The 16,042-nt window shown below is 39.2% G+C and overlaps 1 protein-coding gene across 4 annotated transcripts in view; it reads right to left on the reverse strand.

Annotated features, from left to right (window-relative positions):
- The window catches only part of LOC126272671 (retinoblastoma-like protein 1), a 169,176-nt gene that overhangs the window by 12,258 nt on the left and 140,876 nt on the right, over nt 1–16,042 (reverse strand). For all 4 annotated transcript variants that reach the window (XM_049975687.1, XM_049975688.1, XM_049975689.1 and 1 more), the window contains 2 exons: nt 8,005–8,184; nt 5,892–6,072 (listed from right to left, as the gene is read on the reverse strand). In XM_049975687.1, coding sequence (XP_049831644.1) covers nt 5,892–6,072; nt 8,005–8,184 — 361 coding nt within the window. The remainder of the gene's footprint in view (nt 1–5,891; nt 6,073–8,004; nt 8,185–16,042) is intronic.

The raw sequence follows: 16,042 nt of genomic DNA on the forward strand, positions 1-16,042 counted from the left end.
GATCCATATCTGTAGGGACCAACATGTAAACGCCACCAGAAGCTCTAAAAGGGCTGATCCAATTCTGACAGAAAGCACGGAACCCACTGAGGGCCGGTGAGTGAGTATAAGTAAAACGAGATTCCTGGAGAACGACACAAGCTGCTGAATAAAGGCAATAAGGGATTGCCAAATCCCGGAGGTGATGGTAGTATTCATTACAGTTCCACTGAACAAGCACAGAGCAGGTATCCATATGGGAGGCAAACGGGATGGTGCCAATTGTGCCACCAGGTCACCACTCGTCACCAATGACGATGGGGTGACATCCCTAAATAAGAGGTCAGGCTCAGGTTGCAAAGGGGGAAATGGAACTTCTGGGGGGCACCAGGGGACTTATGTTTATTTTTCTTTTCTTTCACAGGTGGAGGCAGGCAGGGCACAAAGGGAGAGCAGGCTTCCACGAGATCTGGAAACCTTGTGGCACAGACTGTGTGTCCTGTGGCGTGAGAGATGCTGGCGTAGGGGTCCTGGGAGGGAGCCCTATCACTGGCTGGCACTGAAGAAAGGGGACACTCCCTTGTCCAGGGAGGGGGGGGGGCTGCACCTGAAGGGGAGGGCATGGGAACTACTGGGGAAGAGGAGAGGGGGACAGGACTGGGGTAAGGAAAAGGGAGGAAAAGACTTGACAGAGGCAAAGGTAGAAGTTGTCGACACAGAGTGAAGTTGAAAATATTTCTGACAAGCCTCAGTGTAAGATGAATGATCAACGAACTTTTACTCCTGTATCCTGGAAATCTGATGAGCAGGTTTTGTGTGTGTGTGTCAGTTGTGACAATTAACACACATGGCCCACTGGGGATCCCCTCATGGAGTAGGTATCCATATTCACCACAAAGAGGATCCACTGTACAGCAGGAACACATGTGCCCCTAAAAACACCTCATGAATGGGGGGGGATATATATACGGCTTCATGTCACACTGATAACATGTAACCCTGACCTTCTCCAGGAGGGTATCTCCCTCAAACGACAGAATAATGGCGCCAGTGTTGGTGCGCTTTCTGAGCATGTTGAACAACATGAAAGCCTCGATGTTCTATACGGGCCCAGAGTTCCCCATCAGTTTGAAGGGGAAAATGACTGAACCATATTCAAACCACGACGTAGCCAAGATGATCACAAGCATGAAGGGTTGCAAATTGGATGGCAGAAGTAGGGAACCTGACCACATGTTACTACTTTCCACAAAAAGTAACAGCTTTGTGGCCATATACAGGCCAGGTGGTGAGGAAAGTGTTTCACCCCAAGCCATTGTGCCCAGCCCTCCTACCAAGGTGTAGCTGTGGAAAGGGAGCCCAAAGGGTCATTAAAAGTAGCATTAAATGATTCATTATGAACTGAAGAAACGACCACAGAACAACAGCCAATGTTCTGGAGCCTGATACATTCAGACGCAAAGCATGTGTCCCAATACCAACCATTCCAATCAGGGACTCTCCCTATGGGTACCAACAAGCCACAGAAAGGGCTATCCGGCACGGCGGCTGTTGCCAGGAGTTCCAATTCTCCAGAATGACAAGCAACCACTCCTAGGTATACATGGGAAGGCAACAGCTTAGGCATCAGACGTGTGATCCCTGTGTCATCATGGTGCTCAGCCAGATAGCACACGTAATGGCCCCTCTACACAGACTGGCTACACATGCTAGTGACCTAGGGGTGGAAGGGGGTTACAGCATGGAAGGAAGGGGGGCAGAGGAATCCACACTGTAGAGTCTACAAAGGAAGTTCTTCCCCAAATGGCTGACACTACAGAGAGAAAATTTAGAAGTGGAGGTCAAACCCCAAAATAGGACACTGAACACCAAAAAAAGAAAGACGAAAAATGAAAGGTCATGGGAACAAAACCTCAAGAAATACAGGAAACCAGGTGGACAGCCAGGTCGACGGAAGTACAAACACTGAGAGACGGGACAGAGGGCAAGAAGCAAGGATGGGGAGGGAGAGCATGTGGAAGGAAATGCAGCCTGGGAAGGAAGAATGGGCTGCATTAGCTCAGGGCCCCCTGGGTGCAAAGCACGAACTCACAAAAGAAACATGAGCCGCCTGTGTGTCTGTTTCTTGGTTTCTGTGGTCATGACAGTATTTATTTTATACTCTTCGAGAATTAATCTAATTCGATTTCATTTAATCCTAGTCCCTGTACATGCTCCATGGCCATATTTACTACATATGCCAATCCTTTCTTCATATATCATCTTTTATGACTGGTCTTGTTTCGAGGCTCTGTGTTTAATTTATCTGGTTCAATAATTTTTAAAATAAACTGAATAATTTCTTGTGGCATTTGTAAATGTCTGAAAAACTGCTCTGGGTAATTTTTAAGCTGCTGTTATAGCTGGTGAAAGTAGCTGCAGTGTGAATGTTCTGCATTCGAAGAAAAGGGTGCACTGTCCTCTTTCTCCTTGCTGATATATTTTTGTGTGAACAAATCAGTAATAGTTATCAGAGAACGTAGAAAATTGCTTTTCACTTCATATAACAGCAAGTAATCCACTCACTCAGGGTAAAGACTCCCCGCAAGCAGCAGTATGCCTGCACGAGCAGTAACGTGATAGAAACATGTGGTAATGTGACAGCAGCAAGTCGTGAAGTGCCAGCAGTGTAAATGTAGCCTTAGAAACATTCTGGAAGGAATCGGTAGCATAGTTACCACTCTTCAAAACAAAACTGACCACAGATGGGGCGATAAAGAAATGATGAAAGGAGAATAACAGCTTGCTAAACATCAAAATTGGAAACAATACAATAGTTGGAAGATGTGCTACCCAGGGAGCAAGACTACACATGATGGCCAATATAAGAAAGATATCAAAAGGAGGTTTACATTTAGAGAATATAATTGAATAGATGCGAAATGTGGACAACTGGAAATCCACAGAAGAAGCTGAAACCTTTTGAAATATGGTGCTTTGAAGAGGCGTAAAAAAATTAAGTGGACAAATAAAGTATGAAATGGAGAAAGTTCTAGAAAAGAATAGTTGGTTAAAGATGTCAGCAGAAAACCATTACCAGGAGAAGGGGCAGGTTAGTACAGGATCCTCCAAGGCATACAGGAATAGTTAACCAGGTACTAAAATGAGCATTAAAATGGGAAAAAAATTAGAGAGACCACGATTAGAATATGCAAAACAGATTACAGTAACTGTTAGGATTAATGGTTATGTTGAGATGAAAAATCAGCACAAAATAGAAAAGATGGAGGACAGTATCACCAGTAGAATTACTGTGGCATTATAGAGGAATTCATATTAACATGCAAACTAACACAGTATTGTAAAACCTTATATTAGTGAACCAACTCTTCTGACATTTCAGCTGTTAACAATACATTTTTCAGAAAATTGTGCTCTATAACAAAATCCAATTTTGATGAACAAATAGAAAACATACTGCATGTTGAAACCTTTGTGATGGAAAAATCTCTAACAGGTAGCGATAAGATGATGATTAAGACTCACTTTCACAAAGATCTGCCAGGACTCTGCAAAGGCTTGATAGTGTCTGGAGTTGCTTCACCCCCTTCAGTTGTGGATGAGTTGGTTCTAACACTTGGCATCAATACCTTGTCCGGAAAGGAAGTAACGAATAAACTACTCTTCCGGATTATTTTTAAATATACAATGAGTTCTATGAAAAGTTTTTGGTGAAAATACATATTTTAGGGTTTGTGATGGTAAATTAGTACAGTAGGAATTTTCCCATATTTTTAGCTTGGCACAGTTGACAGTCAGACAGCTTTGAGAAACAAAAGAACCACCCACTGTGGCACATCATCAATAACAATTGTCTGCCTCATGTTATATTCTTGCCAAGAGAAGCCGGATGCATTGATAGCTTTGTGCTAGTATCCAAGGATTCTAAATTTACAATACTTACATTTGCATCAGTGCTGTGCATTTTTATTTAATAAAGCCATTGTGCTGAATCAGCATTCAGCTACTTGTAAGATTGTTAAACTATAGAGCAGTAAAATTTTCGTGTGTGCAGTGAATACGGTTTACAAACAGAACGGAAGTGTGCCTAAAACAGCAAAACAAGATGTGACACTGATGTCCCACCAAAAAATCTTGCTTCAGATACAAGTTAGATGCCAGGCAAATTTTAAAAACTTAAGTTAGAAACTATAGAAAGTCTTTCCGCTCCCGGGATTGGAATGACTTCTTACCCTCTCCCTTAAAACCCACATCCTTTCTTCTTTCCTTTTCCTTCCCTCTTTCCTGACGAAGCAGCCGCCGGTTGCGAAAGCTCGAAATTCTGTGTGTGTGCTTGTGTGTTTTATTCATTGTGCCTATCTACCGGCACTTTCCCGCTTGGTAAGTCTTGGAATCTTTGTTTTTAATATATTTTTCCCATGTGAAAGTTTCTTTCTATTTTATAAACTATAGATGAAGCTTTGTATAAGTGGTTCAGCCCTAAGAGAGCAGAGAAAAAGCCAATAACAGGGCCTATGAACATAGAAGAGGCCAAATCTTTCCCACAAGCAATTTGGTCTACCTACAAAGAAGTCTTTTCATCTCAAAAGAGTGGCTTCATAATTTCAAAATTTTTCATGGCATCCAAAACCTATACGTTTCTGGTGAAATAAAATCTGCTGGTAAGGCTGATGCAAATGAAAACTAAACACCATTTCAGAAGCTTGTTGATGAGCATAAGTTGTCCCCTTACCAAATTTACAACTTTGATGAGACTGGCAAATTACGGAAGTGCTTGGCAAATTCAACACTGTGCAAATGCTTCAGGTGATCATAAATTGCCTTTCTTTATGGCTGGGAAATATTAAAAGCCTAGACCTCTAATAACCCATATGCAATTATTTATGGTGTACAGACTAACACCTGGAGGAAAACTGAGTCGTTCAAAGATTGGTTCTTTCACTTTTTTTTCCAGCTGTGGGGAAAAAAAGACTACCTTAAAATTCTAAGACAATTCTCATTCCTAATAATTGGCGAGCTCACCCTCCAGAAATGGAGCTTGTGCTACGTAATACTTTTTTCATATATCCTCCTGTGTTACATCACTAATTCCATGTATGGACAGGCGGTCACAGAAAATTTCAAGAGCTGGTACAGAATAATGTTTGTGCAGAAGCTGCTGAGTTCAGGCTGCAGTGTCAAGGAGTTCCAGTGCAACTTTCACGGCTGCTAATACTTGGACCTCTGTGAAAAATACATCATTGCACTGGCCCTGGACAAAATTATGGCCTAAACTGGTTGAAGAAGCCGAGATGTGATACCATAAAGTGTTTTCAATCCACAGGAGGCACCAGAAAGAGAGTGATGAAGAAGATACACCTGCAATGGACGTCTCGTGGACTGAGGCTTTAGAAAGCTTAAAAACTTTTTCGAAATTCGCTGAAAGTAGCCAGCAATACAATGATTCTAGAGTTATGAATTGGCACATTGTACAGTTATTTGTGTCAAGTAAGAGCTCTGCAATGATGCAGAGTGCTCAGGAGAAAATTTCAGCTAAACTGTCAGTGTTAGATACCTGCCTGACATATTCCACACCCTCAACGACTTCAGGCATCTGTGCAGTTCCTAAAGACTGTGATTCCAACTGAACTGCAATTCTTGGTAACAATTTTTATTAATTATCATGTGCATTTATCTCTCCTGTGGTTTTTAATAACTTAACAGCTACTTGTTTTTAAAAAACTTTAGGCTTTGCTCATAGCCTCTTTCTTTTTTTAAAAAAATCAAGTTTTTATAAAATGACCTTGATAACTGAGCTAGATTATCAACGTCATTTTAGGAAAGTAATTTCCAGGAAACATTTATGTTCACTTGTTGTTAATTTGTTAAAATTAAAATGAACTTCATTTAACAAAACTCTAGGTTCAAGTTACCTTTGTTTTCTGCGTCTGTAGGTACTGGACTTGATGTACTGGACGTTCCATTGCTTGAAGACCCAGAACCTCTCCGTTTTTTTGATGACAACAGCACACTTCGATACACATGAGAAGATGCTTGAGGTTGAAAACGATAGCATCTCATTATTTCTGTGAATGTTTTGTCACTCCCAGACACCTAGGAAACACACAGAGAGAAGTAAAAACAACGAATTCCAAGACAGAAATGAACAATAATTGAAAATTTAAAGAATAAATACTTAAATATTTTTAAAAAGACACTGGAAAGTAGGATTACACAAATGTCACATCACTTGAGATAACTTCGTCAGCACGAAAGGAAATAGCAGTGGACGGATGTTAAGGAATATACGAGATCCCAATGAAGCAGAGCTAAAACAATTAATTTAGCATTTAGTAAAAAGAGAGTGTTTAAGTATTAAACTATAATTTCCAAAATCATAAATGTGGTAGTAATGCAACTGTTTTCCTGTTAGTGGTGTGATGTGTCATCTGGGGCAAGATTTTGATGCACAAATATGAAAAACTATCTGCGAAGAAAGTACTGCCCCCTCGCCCAACAGCTGCTCCCCTGGGGGCACAACTTAAGAGTGGATGGAAGATACAATCAGTTACCACTCATTCAAATGTTTAATTTTGGTTCTTTGTGAACATAATGTTTTTTGTGACCAGTCCCAGGTTGAATTTCTACTGCTGCTTTTATTACATAGTTCCAAGAAGACAAAGCATGAAATAAGATCTTCAAAGGTGATATTATGTCCTTCTGTAAGGTTAAGTTCAGCCAACATTATTTTTTCTAAGTTTGCGTATCTCAGGTATCCTCAAACTCTTGTAATCCTTCACTGGAGGCTGTATTTCTTTAATTATCCACAGTGTGTATGCACTTCATTTTGCTAAAGGTTGCTCCTTGAACTGCACATAATGCTGCTGGATGCTTTTCCCATTGAATGAATGGGTCTGGCCATTCATTTGATTTCAGATATCTATTTTGGTGTCGTTTATATCAACTTTTTTCTTAATACACACTTAAAACAGTCTAATTTAGACTGCAGATTATCACAATCTGATATTGTCTGAGCTCTGAATATTAAAGTCTTAAGGACAGAATTATTCTGGGCCGAGTCGGGAAGACTTGTTCTAATTAAAGAAAGGTAAATATGCGTGGACTTTCTGTATGTGGAATGGCTCTTGTCCAAAAATGGCAATTTCTCCATTTCTGCAATCGGCAACAAACATTACAATAATTCAACTAACTTTTTCATCTTCATTTACATGACTCCCAATTCTTTCCAAAGCAGGATCTCATAGGATTTTGTAACAAAATGACTCAATACATTTCTTTGTGTCAGTGATCAGTTCAGTCCCTCCAGAGTCTTTCTCAATTCCCTGACTTCTTCAGTACATTCAGTTCCTGTGGTCTGAAAAATATTGCACAGATAATGACACAACAGGCTGCTGACACACGAACGAATGCTTCATACTCTGATCTCTTCTTCCTCTAAGAGTAAATAAGTACTAAGTTTTGCATCAACAGTGATTTTTGTAACAAATTGAAACATATGCTTCATATAATTAATCTTCTTGATGACAGGCTTAAGAGTACCGGTAAAATTTGAATCGGCTCTTATTTTCCGAGGTTTGCTTCATATGAGTAACACAGTAGTGGGCTTGTGATTGCCTTATCTTCTTTAAGCTTAGATCATCAAGAACTTTATATAATAATGATGTAGTTAAATAAAAACATATTTAAAAGCACCACTTGCTGTCCAATCTAATCAAAACAGTTTACACGACCATTCAGAGGGGCTGGCAGTGGCAAAATGCGATTCAATAGAAGAGAAGACAATTTTATTTGTTTACCAAGATGGAGGACATGATATTTACATATCACATACTTATATTTTTAGTTTGTCCTTCTGCAGTCTCCCCTGTCATACTTGACAGCTGTCTTATATCTAACTTTGAGTCCGTTATTTGTCTATCACATTGTTTCACAACATTGCTTCATCATATTCTCTATTCTCATTCATAAGTTACTGTCATCACTCTGAAAACTATGTAACAGACAAATATTTTTGCTTACACTTACCTTACACATGACATAAACAGCACACATAAGGATTTGATCGAGATGCCGATCTTGCATGAGATCTGTCTGATGAATTATTGAATGTTCAAAACACGTCCAAATCTTTCTTTTCAGTTCTTTATCTGAGATATCCAACTGGGTGCAAAGCTCCTGCATGCGAACTGATGCTAGGTGATAAAACTGGAAATAAGAACACTGCATCACAGAAGTTGAAAGAGAATAAATATCTTATGCAAATACAATTTATAGGCAGTTCTACTGTTTACAGATAAAACAGAAGAAAAATGATGCAGAAATGAAACACGCAAAAAATTAAACATACTGATGAATCCCAAAAATACAAGCTTTAAATAAATTCACTAAAATGCCAACATCAAAATAATGATGGGGACTAGATATATGCACAGACATTGACAGATAAGAAAAGTTACTCCAAATCCTGTATTTGTAGATGTACATGATACACAGGAACTGAGTGGAAATAACAGCAGACAATCATCACAGATTCAAATCTGTGGATTATACTGATAATGAGCTGATGATGAAATTCCATATGGAGGAAAAGAGGTGTTTCAACAAATTATAACAACGAAGTTAGTGATACACAAGGCACAAAATGGAGACAAATGAAACACTGCAGTATTCCATAATGAGAGACAGTGTTGTCACCTCCATCGGGTGCCGAACTAATAGGTTTCACTCAGTTTTCAAAAACTGCATTTTCTCACAAGATGTATTCTATTATTGAATCACTTGGGTATAACACTTACAATTCTAAATCTATTTACTCCACCAAATGTTTCATAGAAACATGTGCGAACTGTAAGTACCACATAAAAATAAACTGTAAGATTACTTTAGTGCAGGACACCCAAACATTACGAAAAGTAAAATGAGAACAATATTTCATGTGCAGATGACTAGGTGTAATAATAGAGTGGCAAGGCAAACTCTAGCAGGTTGCACCAAGTGTAGCAAATTTGTGTAATGTAATTCGCTTATCTTGATATCTGTTGGTGAAAACAGTTTTAAACACCGTCAAGAAGAAAATACCAGTACACAATCTGACACCTCCAGCTCAAAATGTCATGCAGACTTGTAAGATTATAACTTAATCAAGTTAATAATTTAGGAGTAAAGTAGAAATGTTGAATCAACAGGTACACAAAACAGAATGAGAACTTTACTAGCTTTCAGATGAATCTTTTAATGAGCTTTTCTGCGCAGCTACATAGTGCCAGCTGAACACACAATGCTGAGACTGCCGTTTAGCAAATAGACTGGAGTGCCACCCCACCCTCTATTCAACAGTCTCTCATTTCTGTGTCCTATAATCCCCTCCCAATCCACTCATCCACGTTGTAATCATGTTCTGTGCAAACTCACTGGCTCCGGTAGCATTCTCATCCTGTGCAACTGCTGCCTTTCCCTCATACATTACTATCCTGCACATGTGCTGCCTACCTCCCAAATATTATCATCTTGTTATATAGCAATAGCTTTTTAACATAAATTGACAAACACATCAAAAACAATTATATTTCTCACAACACAATTATATTTTCACAAGTTTCAAGCAATATCCACTACAGATAGCAAACTGGTGAAACCTGTATAAAAATAAAAGAAATTAATTAATAAACTCTGTACTTTGCACTAGATTAGATTTTGGTTAGACTATGTGCACTCCACCTCCAAGCTTGTGTGCAAGAATCAACAGATGTGGTCAACAAAGAGTTGATGACAGGAGTTGCTGCTGAGTACTGCAGACTTCAACAGTGTGTACACGAGACATAGAAGAAAATTACTCGCCCATTCAGTGGTAGGCACATTTGGTGAGAAACCAATGTCCAACATTTGTAGTTCTACTCACTGCACATCAAAGAACAGAGGCAAGTATTGGTGAAAGAACACTGCTGTTGGGATCTCAAAATATGGTTAATGATCACCTAGGCTGGTGGAAGTGTGGATGTACGTACTTAAAAATACAAGAATCGATGCACTCCACTTGCCTACACAACACAGTTTATCTTGGTGGCAGAAATATTCCCATGTGGAGAATGTTAGCACTGGATTAAGCGATATAATTTACATGTCTGCCGTCACTATGCACCAATGAACGAAACAGCACCTGGCAAACAACAAACCTCCTCGAAGCTCCTGAACTTGTGTCAGTGGTTTGAGGAACATGCTTCCTCAGGGGCTTGAGGATGCTTGCATGCCACCTCAATACATTAATTATATGTATATACAAACCAGTGATTTTAAGTTCCAATGATACTATTATTCAATACTATTACTTAGAACATATATATTTAGCATAAGTGAATTCTTATGACAACATGTACAAGTTGGATCACTTCTGCGTGCAGGCTTTTACAACTACTGACTAACTTCAGAAATAATAAAGTAAGACTTGTCACTAAACACTACTAGTCTATATGTATCAGCCTGAATCTCTGCCAGAATAACCATTTCTTGGACTTCTGCACCACTATCAAATCCTTTCTATTCACCTTCTAATCACATTCTCAACCCTCACAACATCCATCTCCAATGCTATGCTCCTTCTCAGCTCATTTACAGTTCACATTTTTATGCGTGCAGGGAAGTTCGTCCAAAGCATCGCCTTTAGCCCATCAGTGGTAACACCCACTTCGTCAAAGGGAAAGTAACCTGTGGCATGTGTGACATTTTATTCAGCCATTTTACATCAGGACAACCATTAAACTCGCAGTGAAAACAAGCAGATATAGGCAGACTTTTACTGGTAACAATACCCTGTTGCAGATCTGATCTCTGTGACTTGTTTCATCATACTGGCATATAACACATACATGTACTATACTGATTATTTATTCATTTGGGTTTGCTAAAGTACTTCACTAATTTTTGGATAACACAGGAGCTCAGTGCACTAATGATGTTGACACTTCTCGTTTATGCATACTTTTATTGGCAGTAAACTATTGTTTTGTATAATACGATAAGTTCTGTAAAATCCCTCTGTGATACTTCACATGAGTATGGAAGATACAACAAAAATTTATTCATAATTAATGATTAAATACTGCTGCTTATTTTCTGTAATAAGTTGGGACAGTTATTATATGCAATATATTCTTATGTGGGATTTCTTCAATAAGATACTCCTGTTAAGATAAATTCTCCAAGAAACTTTTAAAGCTACGAGAAATAATTTCTGGATAGTATTTACACTCAGCAGAATGCCAGTGCTGCTGATAGACACACATAAAAGTACATACACTATCCTAGCTTTCCAAATTAAGTATTTCTTTCTTCGGGAGGAGAGATGGGTGAAAAAAGATGTACAAGTAACTCACACCCCAGGGTGAGAGAGACCCACTTGTTATGTGTTGTGAGGATAATGGGAGATAAGATGAGGAGGTCGATAGTACACTGATAAGAACTTAGAGAAAATGAGTACAAAATTGATTACGAGAAATGAAAGGTCCAATTAAGCACTAGAGAAAAGAAAGGGGAAGAGAGAGAGAGATGGGCAGGGGGAAAGTGAAAGAAATGATACATTGCCCAGGAAGGAACTAATAGTTCCAAAAGCTAATAATAGCTTTTTTCACTTTTAAATGTTTCTTGTTGGCAGTAGTAGAAATGAACGCAAGTACTGACCAGTCATTCTGTGTCTTCATTATTTTATAGTTTTCTCAAGTGAAATTTAGTTTTGATGGAATCATATACCTGTGCATTAATACATGTTAACATGAAAAGATTATGATAAAATTTCAATGACAATAATATAATTATGAAATAGAATTTCTGGGCAGCGCTTACCTTCTGGAGAGACGTCAGTACTGCTTACAAAACATAAAAAATTACACCCACTTTCCTAGCTTTTTGGGGAATGGCAGGTCACTCCGACTTAACATACATGGATAACAGAAAAAGGGGGAGGGGGTGATGGGTTAATGGAGGTTAAGTCCAGGAAGGGGTCAGAATGCAGATACCTACCAGAAGGCCTCATCACAAAAAGTGAGGCCCTACGTGTTTATTGGCAGTACTCATATTTTTTCTAAAGGTAACTACTACCCAGTAATTGTGTCCCATAATTCTATTATTGTCAGTGAAAGTTCATTACAATATTTTCATGCTAGTATGTATAAATGCAAAACTATACTGTTCTATTAAGAGGAAAATTCATCTAGAAACAATAAAATTACGAAGACACAGAATGGCTGGCCAGTACTTACCTCCTTCAAGTATTTTGTGTCCTAACAGCAACTACAAGTACATTCTTAACTTGAGTAAACAATTATAGTGGAACTTCAACATTTACACTTTTCAAGAGACTTTAAAAATGATGTAAAATGTGGGGAAATGTAAAATATGGGAAATAACTTTTTAAGTAATAGTAGTAAAAATTATGTATAGGATCCCTCCTTGCATTTTTGTACTTCATGTATGATATTTGTATGTATCAGGCATCAAAATACTCATCTGTGGCTTGTTTATTGTCTAATAAAGATTATCTGTATTTATTATTACGTTTACCACTGGTGTAACTGGAACTAATAACTGTGGGAAGTAGAAATGTTTGACTTAATTTCATACATCATAATAGATGATTTCGGTAAGCCTGCTATTAGGGCAATCATTATTTAAATACTTAAACACTACACCAGTTACATATTTTCTCCAGCTTGGCATGTTACATTTCGAGTATTTATTCTCACTGTCAGATGTAAATATTTGCATAAGTATTTTTTGTGATGTTTGCACATACATTGTTCTGTATCTCTTGTACTGTATCGTCGTTGTGAGGTTATAAGGTACTGTGCCTCTTCCATTATGCAGAAAACCACAAACACATAAATCATCATGCAAATTGTTTGTGAAACATCACAAAAAAAGCTTAAGTAAATATTTGCACTTGACAATGAGAATAAACGCTCAGAATGCATCTTGACAAGGCACATGGAAAAAACAGATAATTGGTGCTATTTTCCTTGAACATTTTCCGTAAATTGCTCAGTTCCTTTGGCAGGTTTTCAGCATCTGAGGTAACTTCCTCTTGATGCACAAAGGTCTTCGGTAGCTGTTAGTGTGCAGATATCGGTCCACATGGGTTGGGTTCTGGTAAATAATGTGGCTCAGACATCCATTTGTTTTGGGTGACGAGGATTCAAGGAACAGCGAAGCACCACACATCTGTATCTCCATCCTGAACTTGATGTTGTCATGGATATTGTTGTTGTGGTCAGAGAATTCTCCCAGCTTTTCATGTCCATGAGGCCACAAAACAAACGTGTCTTTGATCTAACGATAAAAGCGACTAGGCTTTGCAGGAGCCATGTTAAGGGCAATGTCCTAAAAGTAATCCATAAACACATTATCTATTACTGGAGTTTATCAGCTCTTCATCACAATGCCATCCATCTGGCTAAAATATTCTCTATCATACAAAAAATACAATGAGGTCAGAATGTACTTAAATAACTGGGAGAGCAGATCTATAGAATCATTTATGGGAATACACTTGAATAATTACACCACATTAAAGCTGCCATAATATCTCCTCCTCCAAGAGAGAGGCATTTCATCTGACTGATCAAGTCAGTCGTACTCTTGATGTAGTGCACACGGTGACCAACGTGTGGAGTAAGGAGGCTGGCCAAATGTTTCGAGACTCTGTATGCCTGTGATGTAATGGTGCTCATGATGGAACACAAGAGTTGCATTTTTCTTACGAAACTTTGTACAGTCATACACTGTAGGTGGTCTAGGTGACTGAGGGAGGAGATTTTTAATGACATTCTCTTCCAGTGAAGACCTCTTGAGGAGCTCAGACATCTTCCTCATTATTATTGCGTCCCTTGGTAATTTTCGATATGTCTCCTGCTACAGCATTAACCGAATCTTTGCATCATAGTTGGCTTGCTCCATAATGACGGTTATATTGTCCTTGTCAGCTGGCAGGGCTACAAAGAGAGGATCGTTGCAGAGTTTGTTAAGACCATTACCCTCACCTGTTGTCATGTTAAAGGTTGGCGGTTTGGATTTTAAAGAATGTGGCTCATTTCTCAACATTTTTTTTTTTCTGCTGTTTCACTGGGCATCTTTTGAACTGCTTGTTCCACACTACTTATTAGGTCAGCGAAATGGATACTCCACGGCAGTGTTGCAAAATTGGGTCCCTCCTTACGACTTGACATGGCACCTGCGACAATGTTTCTCATTATCATATTGCTAATGGAGCATTCTGTTGTTTTCTGTTTTGCTCCATGGCATTGCTATGAAGTGGCCAGAATAGAAAACAACAGAACACCTCGTTATCAACATGATGAAGAGAAACATCAATGCAGGTGCCACATAGGCTCTTATGAAGGAACTTAATTCAGCACCATCTCCACAAAGTATCCTTTTCACTGATCTAATGATATAAGGATGAAGAAACTTAATTCTGCACCATCTCCACAAAGTATCCTTTTCACTGATCTAATGATATAAGTGGTGTGGAACAAGCAGATCGTGAGATTCCCAGCAAAACAGCTGAAGACATCTGTCGAGAACCCAGCACCAGTCTTTCAGAATCTAAGCCACCAACCTTAAACATGACAACATCTGTGCATAATGGTCTTAATGAACTCTGCAATGATTATCTCTTTTTGTAGTCCTGCCTGCTTAAAAGGGTAATACAGCTCTCATTGTGGAATGAACTGACTATGATGCAAATATTGGGTTGGTAGTGGAGCAGGAGACCTATCAAAAGTTACCAAGGGACCCAATGTCTAGAATAGCGAAAACGAAAGAGCTTCTCAAGAGGTCTTCACTGGAAGAGAATGTCACTAAGAATCTCCTCCCATCTACATTGGATGACTGTCCAAAGGTTCACAAGAAGAACACATCTCTGTATCCCATCATAAGCACCACATGATCGCTGACATACAGACTATCGAAACATCTTGTCAGCCTCTTTACTACACAAGTTGTTCAATGTGTGTACCCCATCAAGAATACGATAGATTTGAGAAGGAGATATTATGGTAAGCTTTTTTGATGTTGTGGTGTCACCGCCAAACACCACACTTGCTAGGTGGTAGCCTTTAAATCAGCTGCAGTCCGTTAGTATACGTCGGACCCACATGTCGCCACTATAAGTGATTGCAGACCGAGCGCCGCCACACGGCAGGTCTAGAGAGACTTCCTAGCACTCGCCCAGTTGCGCAGCCGACTTTGCTAGCGATGGTTCACTGCCTACTACATTCTCATTTGCCAAGAAGATAGTTTAGCATAGCCTTCAGCTACATCATTTGCTATGACCTAGCAAGGTGCCATTATCAGTTACTATTGATATTATGAACTATGTACCATCAAGAGCGACGTTCATCATTAATGGATTAAAGTTAAATAATCCACCAGCTACGTCCGTTGTTTCTAAATTCTAATTTCCTTGTCCTGTTCCAGGCCTCACGCCAGCCTGCGTGACTTAAATCACGTGACTTTCGGCCTCCTCTAGTAACTTGGTGTTGGCTCTCCTGCCAACTACAAAAGATGTGGTGTCATTATTTGTGGATTTATTTAAACACACTCTGACATCTTCATATTCTTTGTATGCTAGATAATATTTCAACTACACAAATGCTGTCTCAACAGAGAACCAATTACCTCCAGTTATAGCCAACCTGTTTGATATCCTCGTCCACTGTAAAGCAAATGGCTATCTCAGTCGCAGTGTTTACCGGACACCCACCCATCCACCCACACAGACAGACCGATATCTGAATGCTAACACCTACCACAATCTGGCACCTACCTGTCCTTTGCGGTGCATCAAGTGGAAGCCAACTCAGACACTGAAAACTTGCCAAAAGAACTGAGCCACTTACGCAAAGTATTCAAGAAAAACAGCTACAACAACTGCCGGATTTTGCAAGTGATCTTTCTGAAAACACATAAGCAGAAGGACCCTAAGATAACCCCCTCTTAAAGAGGCAACCGGTCTTCAGGGCTCCAGCAAAAATTCAACAACTCACAAGGCCTGTGAGGGATCATGTCAGAACGT

The sequence above is a fragment of the Schistocerca gregaria genome, chromosome 5 (assembly GCF_023897955.1).
Source record: "Schistocerca gregaria isolate iqSchGreg1 chromosome 5, iqSchGreg1.2, whole genome shotgun sequence".
Lineage (NCBI taxonomy): Eukaryota > Metazoa > Arthropoda > Insecta > Orthoptera > Acrididae > Schistocerca > Schistocerca gregaria.